This window comes from Pleurodeles waltl, chromosome 3_1 (assembly GCF_031143425.1).
Source record: "Pleurodeles waltl isolate 20211129_DDA chromosome 3_1, aPleWal1.hap1.20221129, whole genome shotgun sequence".
Taxonomy (NCBI): domain Eukaryota; kingdom Metazoa; phylum Chordata; class Amphibia; order Caudata; family Salamandridae; genus Pleurodeles; species Pleurodeles waltl.
The window spans coordinates 581,955,013-581,974,817 of NC_090440.1; the positions used below are offsets into that span (position 1 = coordinate 581,955,013).

General features: G+C 41.1%; 1 protein-coding gene across 1 annotated transcript in view; it reads right to left on the reverse strand.

Moving 5' to 3' along the window:
* IGHMBP2 (immunoglobulin mu DNA binding protein 2) overlaps positions 1-19,805 on the reverse strand; it is a 219,196-nt gene that overhangs the window by 120,935 nt on the left and 78,456 nt on the right. The window contains exons 8-9 of the mRNA XM_069223024.1: positions 11,644-11,818; positions 5,104-5,286 (exon numbers count right to left, since the gene is read on the reverse strand). Of these exons, the coding sequence (XP_069079125.1) occupies positions 5,104-5,286; positions 11,644-11,818 (358 nt within the window). The remainder of the gene's footprint in view (positions 1-5,103; positions 5,287-11,643; positions 11,819-19,805) is intronic.

Here is a 19,805-nt window from a genome sequence, read left to right on the forward strand (position 1 = left end):
AGTTGCACTGTAGCGATCAGTATGTTTTGCACCAGTTTCACGGTTTTTTGTGTGCTTTGCGCGCGTTGCTTTTAATGTGCGTTTGCTCTGTTTTGGTTATTTTTTAAACGTGCTTAAATATAGCAGTGCACGCGTTGCTTTTTATGTAATGTTTGCACAAATGGATCTTGTGTTTTCAATGTTACTTCGGTTTGTAATTTTCTAAATGTGCTTGTTTAGTTTTTCTTTCACACACACACGCAGTTTTAACCATACAAGCTCTCACGCACATATATACATCCTTTATTACATACACACGCGCTTTCTGTTACACACACGTATTCAGTGTCACACACAGCACTCACAGAGACATTCATATTCCTTGAATTTTTTACGTTTTGACCATTTTAGGACAAGACCGCTGCACGCGCTTTGCCTTTCATTTTGTGTTTGCACAGTTTCGGTTAACAATTACATCACAGCCATATTATTCAGAGTTTCCGTGTTGTTAATTCACAGATCTCAACTCTTCCAGCACAGTTTTAATTATACACTTACCTAATTTTAAACCTTACAAGTACAGGCTTCTATTGCACTGTTTTTGTTAAACTTCATTATTACAAAAAAACAGTTAAAGGATGTGATCCTTAAAGGCATTTGCCGCTACCTTTTTCCCAGGAACAAAAGCAATTTAGTCACAGAGTCTGCAGTTGCCAGGCAGGGTCCAGTAGACAATTAGCATAGCTTTAAAGATCGTTATCATCAACCTAAACACCATATGTGGATGTTCATGGTGAGGTTTACAAGTATGCTAATTCATGCTTCACTGAAGCCGAGTAGGATCTTTGACGAATACTGCCTATTTATTCTAATTATCACATCACTACACACTTTCTGCACAGTTTCGGTTACTAATTTTATATACATTCATAAAAAAAAACAGTGTGTGCGTTGTGTTTTACTTCGTCTTTGAACAGTTTTAGTTTTAAAAATGTAAGAAATGCCTATTTTTCAATTTAAATGTGCAATTTTTTTTTGATCTACGGTATGCACAGCTTTAGTTAGTAATTTTTGAACCATTATTACACAGAGCAGAGCGCACATTAGCTTTTATCCTGAGGTTGACAAGTTTCAGTTATTAATTAGCTTGCCACGATCTCATTCAAAGTATCCGTCCTGTCACATTGGTCCGCATAACCCACATATGCTCTCTCAAACATAGACACTTTCACAAACAGGCACTTTTCTGTTTTCCACACAAACTGACTTTCGCCCTCTTTTACTCACATACTCTCTGTCTGACTTTCTCATTGTCTTTCTTCAACTCTCACATTTATACAGCATTCTCTACTTTTGGCACCCACCGCACTCATACAAACCGTTATTTCTTTGCCACACACATTTACTCTTTTTCTTACTTCAGCCTCCCTCTCTCTTTTAATCACACACACACGCTTTCTAAAACATACAACCTTTCACGCACATAAACACTTTTTAAGACATACTACCTTTCAGACACATGCACACATCCTTTCTCCCATACAAATGCACTCTCTCTTACACACACATACTCTGTTTCACACACATAACTTACAAAGACATGCACATAGATTTCATTGTAAGGTTTGACCATCTCATATCAACACCGCAGTGTGCGCTTTGTCTTTATCTCGTGTTTGCACCGATATTTCGCTTATAAATGTTTTAGACGTGTTTAAAGGTACAAGTGCATGCATTGCCTTTTATCTTATGTTTACACACTCTCAAATTTTAATTACATTACAGCAATATCAAGCACAGTTTTCGTACTGTTACATTAATCATTATAACACATACATGATACTTACAAAAACATTTACAAAGATTTTATTCCGTGTTTTCGCCATGTATGTCAACACTGCAGTGTGCACTTTTCATTTTATCTCACCTTTGCACAGATATTTTGCTATGTACATTTTCTTAATATGATTACATATAGCAGTGCGCTCATTATTAACAATATCCTGTTTGCACACCTTTGCTTAGAAATTTTCAAAACATTATTACATCTAGCAGTGAACGCATTAGCTTTCAGATCGTGTTTACACTGCTTTGATGAATAATTACCTTACAGTAATATTATGCACATTTTTTGTGTTGTTGCATGCTGTGACACACATATACACATCCTTTGTCCAACACTTACGTTTTTTTCTCTTTCTTTATAACACATACACACTCTATTTCTCTTTCTTTCTGTCTCTCTCAATCAGTCTCATTTACACAGCACTCTCTCTCTTTGTCTCTCTCACTCCCCTCCCTAATACACTGCACTATTTCACTCACACAGACACTGCCACTATTTTTTTATCTCAACTATCTCTTTTTATAACACATACACATAGTTTTCTCACACATACATGGTCTCATACACACATCCTTTCTCCCATACACACGCGCTCTCTTTTTGACACAAGTACTGTGTCTCACAAACATCACTAACAGAGACCGTTCTATAATCACAATAGCATTTGTATTCTAATACAATAACATAAGCAAGACCAATAGCTCTAATGATCACAAATGCGAGACCTATTGCATTGCAAATCCTTGTTATTGTCTATTGTCCTCACACTGGCTCGTCTTGCTTGCCCGTCCCCTGACCTTCTCCCTCTTTGCTGTTTGGCCTCCCCTCACCCCGCTCCCTTGTCGTTGCTGCTTGCTCCCTCTATCGATCCTTGCTTCCCCACTCATGCTTTTTTTTTAAGGCATGGGGAGATGAAGTGATGGGTCGACAATCACGGGCTTGTGAGCCTAGACCGGTTACCCAGTTACAAAATCGGCAACCTTGGCCCTAAGGGTAAGCATGGTACTGCCTGCTATTATTATCCATATTCATTTTTCAAATGTCAGGGTTTAAAGATTGCATAATTTAAAGTTGGCATGCTGCCATCTAGTGTTTACTTACGGCGAAATTGCCGCCAGGGAGTGCTTGGTATGTCCCAAAGACAAAGGTAAGGGGCTGAGGGGCGCATTATCTCTGTAATGAGGTGACAAGAAGGGCAGTGCCTTTAATTTATTTGTTATTCATTAGCAACATGTGGTTTGCAGCAGAACACTTTAAAAGAGTTGGAAGGCTCAGGTTTCAATGCAGGGCCCTTAATAAAAAAAAAACAATTCATAGGTTTACAGAGCATATACTTGCTTGTTGTTATTTACTATAAGAACAGTTAACACCTGCAATAGCTTAATAGGAGTTCAAGGAAAATGCACTACAATACTTTCACTTGTTTGGTAAATGGACGGAAACAAAAGATAACTCGATTTGAGCTGCAGGCTGAAAACGCGAGGGTTCATTTATGCCAACTGCTCTCCATCCTTGAAACCCAAGAGCTTAGTTATATTTTCCGCCAACAGCGCGTTGAACTGACCTGCTCTAGAACACCAGAAAAAAAGACAGATCCTACATTTTATAAGCTAACTAAGCACAGCCATAGTTGATGTCCTTCAAATTGCATATAAGGAAATATAAGGACATTTCCCCTTACCACTCTTGCCTATCGATTCCCATTTCAAAACAGTTTTCTTTGCACAGTTTTTTCAAGGGCTCAGCAGGGAAAGTACATTTGCAGGACTTGTTTCACACGTGTGGTGAATTTTCTGGTTACTTAGGGCCTCATTACGAAGTTGGCAGACAGACTGTCGGCCGCCAGTCCTGTGGAGAGGAGACCGCCGTGGAGCTGGTGGTCCTCCCTGGCCAATTAAAAGCTTTCCTCTGAGGGGACCGGCGAAAACCTCTGAAATCGGAGGTTTCTGCTGGTCAGCCCAGTGGAAACAGTGCAGCGACATTGGCCTCGGCTCCTCAGGGAGCTGAGGCAAATGCTCTTGCACGGAGGGTGGCTCTCTTCTGAATGAATACTGTCTGCCGTAGCAGACAGTGTGCAGTCCGAGGGTGCTCGGCAAGGGGGTCCCTGCACTGCCCATGACATGATCGTGGGCAGTTCAGGGGCCGCTCTGTTGCCCCCAGCAGTGGCTTTCCTCCAACCTTTTCATGGTGGGGTCTCTGCCATGATAAGGCTGACGGAAACTGGACTCATGAGCCGCACAGCGGCGCTGAACTCAGAGCCACTGAGGCTGACCACGACTCTGACTGCCGCCACCCTGCTGAAAACCATGTTCCTGGCGGTGGAGGCAATCCGCTGGCGGTCCGACCGCCAGGGTTGTAATTTGGCAGTCGACCGCCATGAGTGTGGCAGTCTGACTGCCACTGCAAGTCTGTCAGTCTTAGGACCGCCAGACTCGTAATGAGGCTCTTAGTCCTTTTCGCCCTTCATTTTAAATTACTTTTAATCTTGCAAAACAGGCATTACCTTGTTCCGTTCTGTGGCAGTCAACATAAATAGTTACTTCAAGAAAAAAAACTGAATAAATGAGGATAAGATTTTTTTTTTTTAGGAAACAGTTCTGAACCAGATGTTATTAATTTCGTTGTTTAATTTATTTGACTATCTGAATCTGTAGTGCAGGAGCAACCCACAAAGAATTGATCACTTTGGTGGGATCTACAACTGCATGTGTGATAAGCAGTATTGTTTTATACATTACCTAATGCATTGTTGGCCTTGATATGCATTTAATTTTTAATTGATCTCATGTTTTAGTTAAATAAGGAAAGTAGATAAAATTGGTACTGCTTGTGCATGTGACTAATGATGTTACACCACTGACACCAAGCACAGTGTTTTTACCAATCTCTTACCCTTCCCTGTCGTGTTGTTTATTCCCCTCTGAACCCCAGTATACGTGGCTTATTCCCTCTAACCCACCTATCTGCTTTGCTCCTTCCCCACCCTTCCCCATCCCTCCATGTTGCTTCTGCACTGGCCACTTCATAGCACTTTTATTTTTATTTTAAATGTCTCAGTGATTGTTCCTCACCTGATTGGCAAAGCTAATTGCTAGCCTATCAGTGTGACCTATTGGCTTTGCCAATGCTTGTTTCATTAGCTAACTTTTCACTAAGGAAACCTACATTTTCACAGTTAGCTAGATGAATAGTAAGGCAGCTGTGCATCATTTACTTTATTTAACATAACTAGAATTCAACAGTACTAAACTGGAAAAAATGTGAATACTGTAACTTACTTTAACAAATGTTTTGCAACGGATGAGTGTGCATTCAAACACCCACCATACAGTTCGTCAGAAGCCCATTGCATTATAGACTGATGCATCCGGTACTGCACTGTCAGCATCTTTACTATCTTTTCACCATACTTCTCAAGTAGACGCTCCATTAAACTCAGAGAAAGGCCTTTTGCAGCAGCACTACGCCAAGGAAAAATAAATTAACAAAGCTGAGATAATAGAACATGAAATTATTCACAGTTTTTCCATCAAAAAAGAATAATTTTACAAAGTCAACTGTAGGAGAACGTTACTATAGGCTATTCACATTAACAAAGAAAAGTTAACATAACTGAGAATAGGAGAACATATTACAGACAATCTTGCACAAAAACAAAGAAAGTACTACATACATAAACTTGCACGGGAATCATTCATTTGACACCAATTTGTAAGTTTAATATCTCAATACAAAATGCAATAAATGTACAATATTTTATTAAATGATGTGGTATAAATTAACGTTATAAAGACAGCTTCCAATTTAATATGTCCAATAAAAGTTTCATGCAATTTTGAGAACTGGCGTTCAGCAAACGGTAAGATGCAAACTTTATTAATCAGTTTTATCAATATTTTTTTTTCAAATGAATCCAGTCATCTCTAAAATTTTAATGTTGATTGCTACCAAGAGGGAACACTTAGCAATACATTTGTAAATTATATGTCACACATATTTTCACTATTATTTTAAGGTTCTAATTATTTCGAAAACTACATTCTTTCTTTCAGACAGGCCATAATAAATGATGAATATGCTATATACATATGTATGCATGGGTGTGCATGTATGGACCAACCACAAGGTGTTCTAGCAATTTAATTGAAGAGAATACAGCAACAGCTTGGAGTGCTTTAAAAATATGGCAATGTCTTCTGGGGTCATGGATTCAATGACCCAGGGGACTTACTGTGTTTTTTATTTAATGTTGCTGTGGAGCTGCAGCACTTTCTGCAACTCTCCGCAACATTAGAAAATTATTTGTGGTGCACTTTCCCTTTCTAAAAGTACTACCATCATCCCAAAATATTAGTAAATAATCCCTGCTGGGCCTTATGGGGTGCTACTTCTTTGGAACAGTGGAGTATAAATGAACGGCTCCTGATACTCATTTATTAGGTCGCGCGGGCAAGTGCTTTGACCTGTTGTAAGCATTGTGGGCTTTTAACCACACTCACCGCACGCCCATCACTTTCTCTCGTTCATGAGCTTGCCTTTCAAAAATCCTTTGTTATCATTGGTAAATGCTTTAAATTTTCCCCTCCTTGGGACGGTTTTGTTACCCCCTTGCAGATTTCCCCTGCTACATGGATAATTGCATGACTGCGGATAGATTTTACTGTGAGCCCAAAAAAAAATTTTGTGTCTCTATTTCGTGCCATGCTCATGGCGGCCATGGCCTTTTGAATCGGCTCCCTTATGTCAACTGTTTTACTTTTCATTTTCAATTTAAGTGGCAAGAAAAGTCCAGTTAGGATTTTACAACGCTAATAGCTCGAACTTGAGCAAACACGAGACCCAATGCATTGCAAATTCATGTTATTATTATTATTTTTTTAGGTGGCAACTCAAATACTCAAGTTGCTAGGGGTTGCGGGAGAGCCCCAAGGGCCACGCGGCTCACACTCTCCTAAATCGATAATTCAGCCCTGGTGTATGAGGTCCCTGGGGCATCGAATAGGCTACGGAAGGAGAGCCTGGGTCTTTGGGGTCCCCAGAGCCTTTATGTGGCTCAGGGAGGGAGGCCATACACCCCCTTCTCGAAATGTAATTGTTGACCTCAGGGAATGGGCTTAGGAGGCTTGTAATAATATAAGGGGCACTCTCTCTCATCCCTTATAAAAATAATTGTAAAGGGTCCCCGGTTTTTGGCCCGGGAGTGGGTCCCTCTGTGAACCTCCCACCAGGCATGTGGAGGGCATAGTACACCTACTCTGCTACCTATGTATAGGTATATATTTTCTTTAATAGAACAGGGGACTAAGCCCCCATCCTTAAATGGCTGCCTCCACATCTTTGTTGATGTGGTGTTAGTGAATCAGATCTCTTTTGAACTGTTGAATCTGTGAATCCTCCATGGGGTGAATCATTCATACATGTTAATCTCTAATTTCTCAAAAACTACTGAGCGGATTTACACCAAATCACAAAAGCACGGTGTCTGGACCAAGATCTTGCTTTCTTGGTGTACTTCTGTTCAACTGTTTTTATGATATCAAAGTTTACTTTGCCTATGGAAATTTGCATGGGGAAAGCATATTTTGGAACCCCCTCCCCACCTCTTTTCTCATCCCTCACTAGAAGGATCAACCCAAAACTTTCAAGAAAGGAGCCAAGGTGCATAAGACTTTTTTGGCGGGTTTTTGAGAAGATTTGTGAAAAAGCACCAAAGTTTTAAGGAAACCAAAAAAATCTATTTTCTATGGAAACATGGTCCAAACCATAGCTACTCAGTGGAGACTGCACAACAAACAGTATATGATGCAGCAGAGCTGGGGATATGCTGTGGCATGAGCCTTCTTTTCTCGCAGGCTTGTCCTTTTATATGCTGGAGGGAATGCTGCGACTAATGAGATCTTGAGGCCTTTATGCGCCTGCGTGCCAACAATAGGTGAAGAGGAGCCACAGACCAGAACATTGAACCAGCACAGGAGAAAATTAGAAATCCCCAAACACCTTGTCATGTTTTCAAACTGAACAAATAAAAGGGTCAGAAGGTAAATAACAGGGCCTTCTAAACCACAGATGGCATTTATTGGGGTTAAGAAGCAGTGGGAGTTGAAAAAAGTGCTGGCAGGTATATACCAAATACAAGAGCAAATACCTCCACTGACTATAGCGCAATGGAGAGCACCATACAACAAAGCTTTCTTTTAAGAATTCATGTTATAAAAAGAAAAAAAACTTCACGGCTATTCTGTGACTCTTAATACTTTATGACTGGTTGGGAACTGGGTTATAGACCAGGCAGGACCAGAAACAAACTCCCACAAATATAGGCTTAGTCTGCTTCATGGTTTTAACTGACTATGCTAATTTAGTTAAATTTACTTAAAACATCCAGGGTTTGAGCATATGCAAGGGAGACAGACTCCTGGTGGGAGACTCATGTAAGACTTCACAGGGACGCAGGATGTGCAACACTGGCCGCTTGATTATTGAAACCACAGTATCGATGAGACAATATTGAGGGAACAATATCAAAAATAAAATATAAAATGTAGATTTTCTATACCAAACTCCACATATCTCTATCTACGTGGACCATATCATATATTCAGAAGTCATACATGTGGAGATAGGAACAGTAAATTTATACTTCTCTATATGTACTTACCTTTTGATATTTTGTCCCTTGATATTCTGCCTTAGATATTTTTTGCACCACAGCAGTGTTCTTGTTGATATTCAGTAGTACAATCAAGTGTGCCTGAGGTAAGCCAGGAAGAGTTCTTCTTCCTATTTAGAATCTGTATCACTATTAGCAGAGTGAAGGTGAAAATGAAGCAATGCCTCAAAATGTAATTTCACCCATTTATTCTTTAAAAATAATGTTTCTCCCTTATGCTGCAATGGCTGAAAGGTAACATTCATCTGAATTCATAAGCATTCTGGCATCAACCAGAGAAATGATAAAAGGTAAAACATCATTCAGATAGTTTGCTACTGTATAAGGAGCCAAATGCGGAATACAAGCTAATTTATTTTGCTCTTGTTTTGCTTCCTAGTAGCATCTGCTGCTACAGATGAACTTGGATATATGGAACCTTAGGAACCATCAAAAGGCTGTGGTCTGATAGAACATTTTCGTAGGGGGAAAAAGCTGGAGAGGCCAAAATGAGGCTACTTGAATCCTCCATGAGTTGTTGGTCTTCAAATTCTTAGGAGCTTGATGGAAGGAACACATCTTATTCCTCATCAGATTAATAACAACATCATCTAAAAACCTTTTTCATATTCACAGTCAGGAGTCGAACTGAGGGCACTAAGTAAATTCTCTGATAGAAAAAAAGACAAAAATATCAGAGAAAATGCCAGATTTGGAATATGGTGCAAATGAGAATGAATGCTATGCTCTGGTATTGGATTCCAAGTTTTTATTACCCTCAATATAATACAACAGGTAAAATGTATTTAAGAGGCAGCATACTAGCTGGAAAAGGGAATGAAGCCAAGGCTTGATGTGTTGCCTCAAGCAGATGAACGGCTGATTACATTTGAACAATTATTCCCAAGAGAAGGGAAATGAAAGATGTGACGTCTAGAAAATGGCCTTGGTTTACCAGTTATTTTATGTGATGGAATCTTTCTGGAGTCAGACACCGTGAAATGTGCTAAACAGCAAGCTCAATATTTTTAATATGAGGAATACTTGGCATTTACCTATAGCACAGAAGCTGCCTTCCAAATCCACCACTGACAGAAGAGCTCTTCCCATCCATACTACCAAAGGTGCTTGGGGCTTCATGTATTAAATGATTTGGCAGTTGTAAAACCTTAGAATCAGGCATTGCACCTACAAAACAAGCTTTTACAATGTACAGAACCCTTTTTACCAGTCAGAAAAGTGTTTCTGATTCATAACAGAAATATCACACACTTTCTGAATTGCAAACAAAAGAGGGTCTGAAAGAGGTTTATGGCTTCAATTGCTGTTGTGAACCACTGAAAAGTTATCCCACAAGTTGAGGTGATAATGATTTGCAAAGCGACGCCGCCCCCAGAGAACAGTTTCTAATTCAGGAATCATGTTGGATGGCCTCAGGGGGCGAGCAGGCAGTGTCGCAGGAAATCACTGCCAACTCTCAAGAAGTGTTCTTCCCTTTCTTGCACCGCCTTACAAGATGCAATTTTCCTTTGACAGTGGATGTGGTTAGGATTATATTCATCTGTAACTTAAACGATTATCTTCCAGTTTGTGTTGCTACAAGTTCCCTCTTGAAGATAGTGTTCAATCATTTTCCTATGAAGTCATTTCCTGTTCTCCACATACATAATGCAGCTCAGATCTGGGAAAGAAGAGTCACACCAATTTAAATTCCACTATTTTTCAGAATGTTTATTACCCATCTTAGAACCTGGTTATACTTCTGCTAATTTTTTCTGCTGCTGTTTTTCCATGAAGGATATTTTAGATCGGGAAAAAATGCTTAACTTTACTCCACTCTGTCTCACGGCGGTTTTAGTGTGTTGCTTCCCAACTCTTATGAAGCTCTTCAACTTCAATCAAAAGCTGTTCATATTGCCAAGTATATTTTCTGCCCTTTATGGTTTCCCTTCCTAAATGTGAACCTCATAAGGAGACACACAATATCTTTAACATGTTTGTTACGTGTCCAATGTGGAAAGATGGATACTGACAGGAGTCACTCATTCTTCAAACAATTATAAAGGAAACAAAGAAGAGCTTCTCTGAGTCCGGTCCTTGACAGGCTGGTACGTGGCAGCGGTTGGCTTTACGTATTATAATAAAATATTACTGTATGTTTAAAAAAAACTAGAATTTCACTGAAAAAACACAAAGGATAAAGTGACGTTATAGTTTGGTGAAAATTGCAGTGACAATGTAATGTTTTAAACTCACAGAAACCACTGCAATTCACCAGTTACAGTTACCTCAAGTTACCATAACTCGTGCCCTAAGGTACCCATAACTTTCGCCCTCGCCGTGCACTGCTAATTACCCCACAAATTACGGCATTCATGACATCTGGGTGCGAGTTACAGTCACCTTATGGGACAAGTTATGGTTATAGTTAGCATAGATAACTCTAACAGGTGAAGTTCTATGGTTTGGTACATTTAAAATGTGAGCCTAACAATAACGTCACTGTAAACTTTGTTTTTTTTAAAGTGAAATATATAAATAAATATATATTCACACACACACAGACTCACAAAAACTTGCTATTATGGTTAAGCACATATAAATTAATTAAATCACTGTCTACATTTAGTCCCAAATCTATTTCTGGTCTGTCCAGGTTTCTGGTTTTCAAAATCTGGTCACCCTACTCTTAGAGATATGACAACATGAGGGGGTTGTTTGACCTTCGTGACAGTCCACATTTGTACAGGGGTGCAATAATCAATGTGTAACAATATACAGTACAGGGTACGCACAGCTGTGGAAAATTACAAATCAAAACAGTTGTCCTGATCATTATATGGTGGAGCCAAACCGCAGTGATTGGCAGTTAAGGACAGAAGAATCTAAGAGTAGTTTTATTTGATTGCATTGTATTCTAGTATTGCATTCTAATGTAATTGCTTTCATATAGCGCCTACTACCTCTGGTGAGGTTTTTAAGAGTTTATGTCAAAAAAGAGCAAAGGAATCTATTGGTGAAATTAAGTAAATGACTTCCTTGAAGTACTACTGGTATCCCATCTGTGACCATAACTAGTGTCTTTAATGTTGATAAGGTGGTGAAATATCTGGTAGAAGCCTAAAACCATTTACAAACTGAGTGAACATGTTTAAATACAGTTTCTTACTTGTGAGAAATTATGGTCGGTGGTAGCTGTTTGTGATCACCAGCCAAAACACACTTTTTGGCCTTCAGCAGAGGGATCCAGCAGCTTGCTTCCAATGCCTGTGCACACTCATCAACCACAACAATATCAAAGTGATTTTCTGGAAGTAACTTTAGAGGACCATCATTCGAAGCACCTAAAATTGGGATTACAGAGGAATATCATATAGAATACTCCCTCAGAAGAATGGCATTGTATAACAGTAAGCTAACCAAAAAAACAATTTATGAAATTAAATAACAGAGATGCCATTTTGATTGCAATTTCAATGACATGCAAACAGTTTTGATGGGTCAAAAAAAACATACATACAGAAAAAGTGCCGTTAGCACACAAAATTATCATTTTCTGAATCATAAAATTTAAAATCAGCACAGTTCCATATTCAACAATGCCAAATATGACTGTGCGACTCCTGCCATTTGGGTAGCTGGTCTACGTCCATTTATAATGCTAGCGGGTGTACTCCCCCAAAGAGTTTCAGGGGAAGAGTGCATAAAACTTTTGAGACTGTAACTCTGTAAAATGCTCATATGTGTTATGCCTTTTACACACTTACTTCACTTATAAACGTGTGCGTGAAAGAACTAGGTGAAAGTGGAGAAGTAAATATAGCAAAGTGAATGGAAATCCTCATTTTCGCAGGAGTTATGAGGGAAGGGAGGCCCTCTCACGGAAAATATTTTTTTTGCCTTTTTAAACATCTTTAGTGATTTTATAAGAAACAAATACAACACAATACAAAACTAAATCGAGCAGCTGATAAGTACTGCGGTGTTCCACATAGGAAATAGCATCCAACGTAAGTTGCACAGTTGGTCCAGGACAACACAGTATATTTCCCGTCGAAAATAAGAGGGATTCCTAGTGTGTTTTGTTCGAAGTCATCTCCTCTTCCACCCCTCTGTTCAACATTCTACATATGTCTTTCCAATCTCTTGGATGAGGCATAACTTTATGATCAGAACACACTCTAGCCATACAAAGTTGTCCAGCCAATAACCACTCCCTCTCATCACACAGTCATCCTGCATAGGATGGTCTGGAATCTTGCAAACAGTGAATGGTTACACATCTCTTTGCTTAGAAGAGACAAAACATTTCATTTGTTTTATAGCACTACTCACACTAATGTAGTGTGTCAAAGCACTATACATCACACACTCATTATACGGAGATAACGAATCATATGTGTGTAAATCAGTTTATAGGAAATGTTGCTTAAAACAATGAGGATTATAATATGTCATCTATACTAGTAGCAGTATATTTTAAAAGTGTTGGTTCTGAAGAAGCACAAACATAGGACCTAAAACATACATACCATAGTGGTTGGGCTTGATTTTACTAAGAATCATTAATTTCTATATAAATCAACCCCTTTTTTTTGGCAACGTTAGGATTATGAAAGCCTGAGGAAAAACATAACACTATAAGCTATACCATTCAGTATGCATGCAGCTCTTTGATGACAGTTCATAGGTCACTGTGCTATAATAGGATTGTAATTTATGAACTGCAAGTAAAAAAGGGATCTCTGTGACAAAAGCTGTACCCCACTGAACTACCACATAAAGACAGTTCTGTGATCTACACGGTACACGTTTTTTGCAGCAGGGATATTAACGCTCTGCGCTACTTTATAATCAGTGAAAACTGCTGTGAGACAAAATTCAATCTTGATTATTCAGCATGAATATTAATCACCAGAGTTATCTTGACATTTGTATTGTTGTCCTAAATCTGGAAATCTGGACACACTAGGAACTCTGCAGCAGGTGCTTTTGAACCCATATGTTATTTCCCAACAAAGCGCCCCCAAAATCAGCACCCGTGAACTCGGCGGCAGGTGTGGTGGCACTGGTTCCACCGCCCTAATGCCGGCCTTTTCACTGACCTGTTCCCCACTGCGTATCCATGTGCTTTTTAATGCACTTCGACTACTGCATGCTATCTAATGTCTGAAAAATCCAGTGATATTGATGTTGGCATACTTCCCTTCCTTGTGAACTTTTTCAGATTCTGTGTCAGATTAACCTGTGATCTGTATTTATTTCACACAGTGCACTATTCATCTCACTGAATAGTACAAAAACACGGTCTTCTGGTTTTAAAGGGGATTGAGAAAAAGAAATGAACCTAGTCAGTGGCTTATGTGCACTATGTTTGACCGGATAGCCTGGGTGCAAATCATGGATTTAGTGCAAGATTAAATTGTGCGACCTAAATCAAATCAAATTACTCCATGTGTCTAATTTACTTGAAAGTTATCTAAACAATACAACACAGCACTCAGTTCAACGAGGCAACTGACAATCATGAGGTCATGTGAATCTCAGACCAGTCCGTCTTCTGCTTCTAAATCTTCTTTTATTGTAAAATATCAGTCCGATTCATATTCCAATACAATTCTTCGTTTCAATTATTCAAACTCGACAGCCAACACGTGTTTTGTCACAAGTGACTTTATCAAGGCTGCAAAGTACAAAACTGAACATGTGTACATAAACCTAGTATACTTAATACTCATCAACCATATATCATGTTACTGACACAATGGTGGTATGCCTAGACCAAGTGCAACCATATATCTTATTGCAACAAGATAGTGCAATGTCTACACCAAGTGCGTACATTAATATCATCCTATGTTTAATACTTACGTGAAAACAAGTAAGAAACACCCATAGTGCAAACTTAGCCAAATGAATTGTAAGATCAACCAAATAAAAAGAGTAGAGAGCAGTATATTTAGTTCAGGTACATGTGGGTTCTATGCGCATTACTATTGGCATGCACTACGTGAAGGGCGGTATACTAATAGTTCAGATACATGTGGGCTCACACGAATTCACATAATGACAGTTGTGTGTATCAAATGATACAGGTTCTCTTTGCATTATCATTATTGGCAGCCACTAGGTGTTGGTAGTCTGTAATATACACATTTTTTTCATTGACAGATTACTGGGCGTATCATGGCCCTTGCATTATAACTCTGGATACACAATTATTTTTTTTATGGCATAAAATAAAAAAATAATTTGTTGGACTCGCTTTTGAGGGAAAAAACGGTTCCCGCGCATATACTGACTATATTGGAGCTACATTATGGATCACATATGATAATTGGTCTTTTGAAGATCTGCTGGTTAGTATTCTGGATCTAGTTAATACCCTTTCTCTGCTTTATATCACACGGGTTTGGTGCTTTTATGTACTCTTTTTATTTGGTTGATCTCACAATTCATTTGGCTAAGTTGGCACTATGGGTGTTTCTAACTTGTTTTCACGTAAGTTATAGACATTGCACTATCTTGTTGCAATACAATATACGGTTGCACTTGGTGTAGGCATTCCACCATTGTGTTAGTAACATGATGTATGGTTGATGAATATTAAGTTTACTAGGATTATGTACACATGTTCACTTTTGTACTTTGCAGCCTTGATAAAGTCACTCTGTGATGAACATGTTTTGGCTGTCAAGTGTGAATCATTGAAATTAAGAATTGTATTGGAATATGAATCGGATTGACATTTGACAATAAAAAAATATTTTGAAGCACAAGACAGACTGGTTTGAGATTCACATGACCTTATGATTGTCAATTGCATTGTTAAACTGAGTGCTGTGGTTGTATTGTTTAGATTTATCATGTACTTGTGAATACATGTTTCTGCCTTTGGGTAGTAAGGTAGTCAACCACATAGCTCCATTGGTAGATGTACTGAAATAAGTCCGTTCTACCCCATACTGTTGGACATTTATAGGAGGTGCATTTTGTTTTACCATTGCTACCCTTTATTGGAAGACGTTTGCATTACTTGAAAGTTATATTTGAGAGCACTATCAAGTAATTTTGTTTAGGATGGACTGCATACAAAAAACTCATTTGGATTTTTTATTAGCTTGCAATGTTCCACTATTCACAACAATATTATCGGCTGTGATGTAAGGGACAACAGATAATCGATTCACTTTGTTCAATCGTGGTGTTGGTCAAGAGGGAGGGTAATTAATTTTTTTAAGTTCACGTTTAGAAGCTTTTACTTTATATAAATGGCAAAGCAATGTTGAGGCCTAATGCTCTAAACTGAAACACTACCATATGTGTTTTTTTTAAAGATTTTATTGCTGTATGCCAAAGAGATTACATAGCAGGATAGTAGCCAGATATGTGGCAACAGATTTCAGCGTACATTTATGGAACAACTGTGCTGGACTACATAAATTCATGAAGAGGTAGCACAAAATTTCAAAGGTTTTCTGTATAACAAACTGCCCCATGAAAATTATAGTGAACCCCAGCGAATGCAGGAGGTTTGCCGCAGTCTGAAGGTGGGAGATGACAGCCTGGGGCGAGCCCGCCTTCAACAGCCAGTCGTCGAAGTAGGTGAAAACTGAAACTCCTAGACTGCGGAGATGACCTGGGACCACCGCCATCACTTTCGTGAACACTCGAGGGCTGCTGCTAAGGCCAACTGAAAGTGCTTGTGACCTACCATGAACCGCAAGTAACGTCTGTAGGTAGGCAGGATGGGGAGGGGAAAGTAGACGCTCTGCAAGTCCAACGTTACCATCCTGTCTCCAGGGTAGATAGGACCTGAACCAGAGTAAGCATTTTGAACTTTTGCTTTCTGATAAAGAGATTGAGGGGCAGGAGGTCTAGGATAGGGCAGAGGCCCTTGTCCTTCTTGGGCACCAGAAAGTAGCAGGAATAACAACCACAACCTGCTTCTGGCACAGGGATCTCTCTATGGCTCCCTTAGCCAAGAAAGTCAAAACTTCCTCACGGAGAAGTGCCAAGTGATCCTCCATTATCCGACGATAGGATGGTGGAAAGGCCGGAGGGCTAGTCTTGAAAGGGAGGGAGGAGCGCCCCTTCGGGCGATTTGCAAAACCCACCTATCCGTCGTAAAGGATTCCCAGTGGGGCAGGAGATGGTGAATCCTCCCTTCAACTGGTCCCTGATGGAGCAACGGACTCTGAAATTTGGAGGCTGCAGCGGGAGGGGTGGACTGGGCTGACTGCTGGCTCCCTGTTCACGGGCACTTTGGATCCCGCATCCACAGCCATGCAGAGGCTGGGCAGCATGCACACATAGTTGCTGGAGGAAAATGGATGTGGTTGGGTGCCTCTTCCATAGCCACTAAAGGGCTAAAAGCAGACAAGGGGGGGGAGGGGGGGGGAGCAGCTGTGAAGCCAAGGGACCAAGCTGTAGCTCAAAACTCCTTAAATCGCTCGAGCTCTGAGTCCGCTTTGTCTCCAAAGAGATGGGTGCCATTGAATGGCATGTCCATATGCTAGACATACCCCGAAAAGCCAGATGTCCTCAACAAAGCGTGGCGTCTCAGAGCCACCATTGACCAACTGATCTGCCACAACGAATTGTGAACTTGGCTGCATCTCTCCTGTCAGCAACAGCTCGGGAGAGAACAGCCTAGGCTTTCTCCAGGACCCAAAAGGCATGCGGTGTTCACAGATAGCTACGCCACACTGGAGGAAGAGAACATCTTCTTCCCAAGTTGGTCCAGTCATTTTATATCCCAATCCGGGGGTGTGGATGGAAATGTGCCAGACGAGGAAGAGGCCTGAATGACTGGACTCTCAGTCGTGCGATAATGGGGCAGGAATTTAGGGTTATTAGGCACAGGCCTAGGGCAGCGGGTGGTTATTCTGTTGACAGGAGCCCCCTGTGCTGGGTTTAGACCACGTCGCCAGCAGGACATTAGTGAGGGCTTCAATAAAGGGCAAAAGGGGTTCAGACGTAGAAGCCTCTGGCTGAAGAACCTCAGTCAGGAGGCTAGACTTGACAGCCACCAAAGGCAGCTCGAGGCCCAGGACTTTGGACACTCTTCTCACCACCACTGAATGTGTGTCTCCCCTCTCCGTAGCCACAGTAGGGGAAGAAAGCATGCCAATGTCATTGAAGGTGCAGAGACTACTGGTGTTGCCTAATTCCTGAGCCCAGTCCATTTCAGGATCTTCTAGCTGGAATTCTAAAGGGTCCAGTTAACGCTCCATACTCTCACAGTACCCGTACTCATACCCGTAGGCATGAGGGTCAGGATCCGATCTGGGGAACACAGTCCCTGTTGAAGACGGATCCGGCGTCGAGCAAATTTGTTCCGGAGCTGATTCGGGAAGGAGTATGGGATCGATGTCGATCGTGGGCCTGGCCGGCGTCGGAAGCATTGACTTCTTTACCAGTGCCAGGGAAGGTCGTGATGGCACGACCTGTGCCAGTATGGATCCGGTAACGGATCCTGGGGTGCTCTTCAGAGCCAAGGCCAAAGCCACCGGCTTAGAACCCGAGGGGACCCCCTCCAACCCAACTGGGCCCAAAGACGTCACAGAAAGGTCAGTCTGCCCAAAATTGAGGCGCTTAGCTTTGTAAAACTCTGAGTTGGGCAGGGGGTGACTCTGGTTCCCAGGAACTCGGGGAGGTGCAGAGCCGACCAAGAAGCAGGATCCAAAGACAGAGACCTAGAGCAACGTCACTCCTCCCGAGTCCCATAATCCACGTGACGGGATGAAGTTGAAGAACGTTTGTTCTTCTTCGACGACTTAGTCTTGAGACCTGAATGTCCTGACGATATGGAGTGGGACGAGGAGGAGTGGTGATGGCTCCGCGAGTGGTCTCAAGAGATCCTCGCCAACGAGACCGGGAGCGACGCAGAGCTGGGCGCCAGGTCGCCATGAGCTTTAGGGACCACTCCCTCAAAGTCTTTGGGTTCATGGCACAGTACTTGAAGCATGACTTTGGGTTGTGGTCACGCTCCAGGCACCACAAGCACACTAAGTGCAAATCCGTCACAGACATCATGTGGTGACAGGAGTCACAAGGCTTGAATATGGTCTTGCAGGAAGACACCTCGACGCACTGAGTAGTCAAAAACTTTGACAAAAAGGTTGAAAAGTCAGTCAAAAACAACTGAGGGTAGCTCTTCCCTGGATCTGCGCATAGGCTGGTGCATAAAGAAAAGAACTGACGTCAGCGCGCTGGGGTGGCACCTATATACGACCACAACATCAGCACGACAGACTAGGAGTCGACCGATGACACCTGATGGCACACAAGGGTACTGCTCGAAGAAAAAATCTCCGAATCCAGTCTGGCGTCTGGGGGAAATTCTAAGGTAAGGAATCTGCAACTAATAGTCTTTATCAGTGACTAAGTGTACAAGTTTTAGTAAGGCAAGAGAAAGTTGTGTAGAATAACCCCAGGGGTGTTTGGTATAATGGTCAGTAGGAAAGAATGAGTTGTGCAGTAAGCCCTTCTTAAAGACTTTATGGGTAAACTCCATCTCATGCTGGGGTGGCCAGACAGCAGCAAGCCATCCCCTGGAACTGTGTAGCTAAATAATAGCGTTCTAAGTCCAGAAGAGCTAATCCACCTGTAGTCATGGGTAGTTTTTTTTAAATGGAAACAGGAGAATGCTCCTTTTCCTACCTCGCAGCCACCACCTGGAACGCCCTCCCTCTCCACATCAGACAAACCACCTCCCTCCTCAGCTTCAACTGAAGACATGGCTCTTTTAAGAACCACCACACCGGTAAACGCTACAATTTCACCCCCGCGCCTTGAGAACCTAACAGGTGAGTAGTTGCGCTATACAAGCACTGATTGATTGATTGAAACAGCTACCCGACAGCACCCCAACCCCTAAATCAGATGTGGGAAATATCTGAAGAAAGGATGAGCAAGGGACGGTTTGCAAAATAATACAATAACCAGGGTAGCACAACCATTGTTCACTAGTGCCACGGGCCCAATACTGAAAGCGGAAGAGAATACTAAAAAGCAACTTAGGATCAGAGAGACTGTGTTGCTCTGCCCAGATTTCCATCCTGCAAATCAGTGGGGCAAAGGTAGATATGAATCCCTAGGTATCAAAAGATAACTGATTCCTAGTTCAAAATGTGGTCTTATTGTATATTAAGGGGAAAACACTACCATATGTTAAAGAAACACCTCTTACATTTTAAAATATTTATCAAGTTCTAACAATTTGTTTGTGTAATTTACATCACCAATATTTTAAGATTCTACATGTACTTTGGCACTTAAAGAGGAGCAACTGATTTGGCCTTTGTTCAACTGCAAAACCATTTTGAG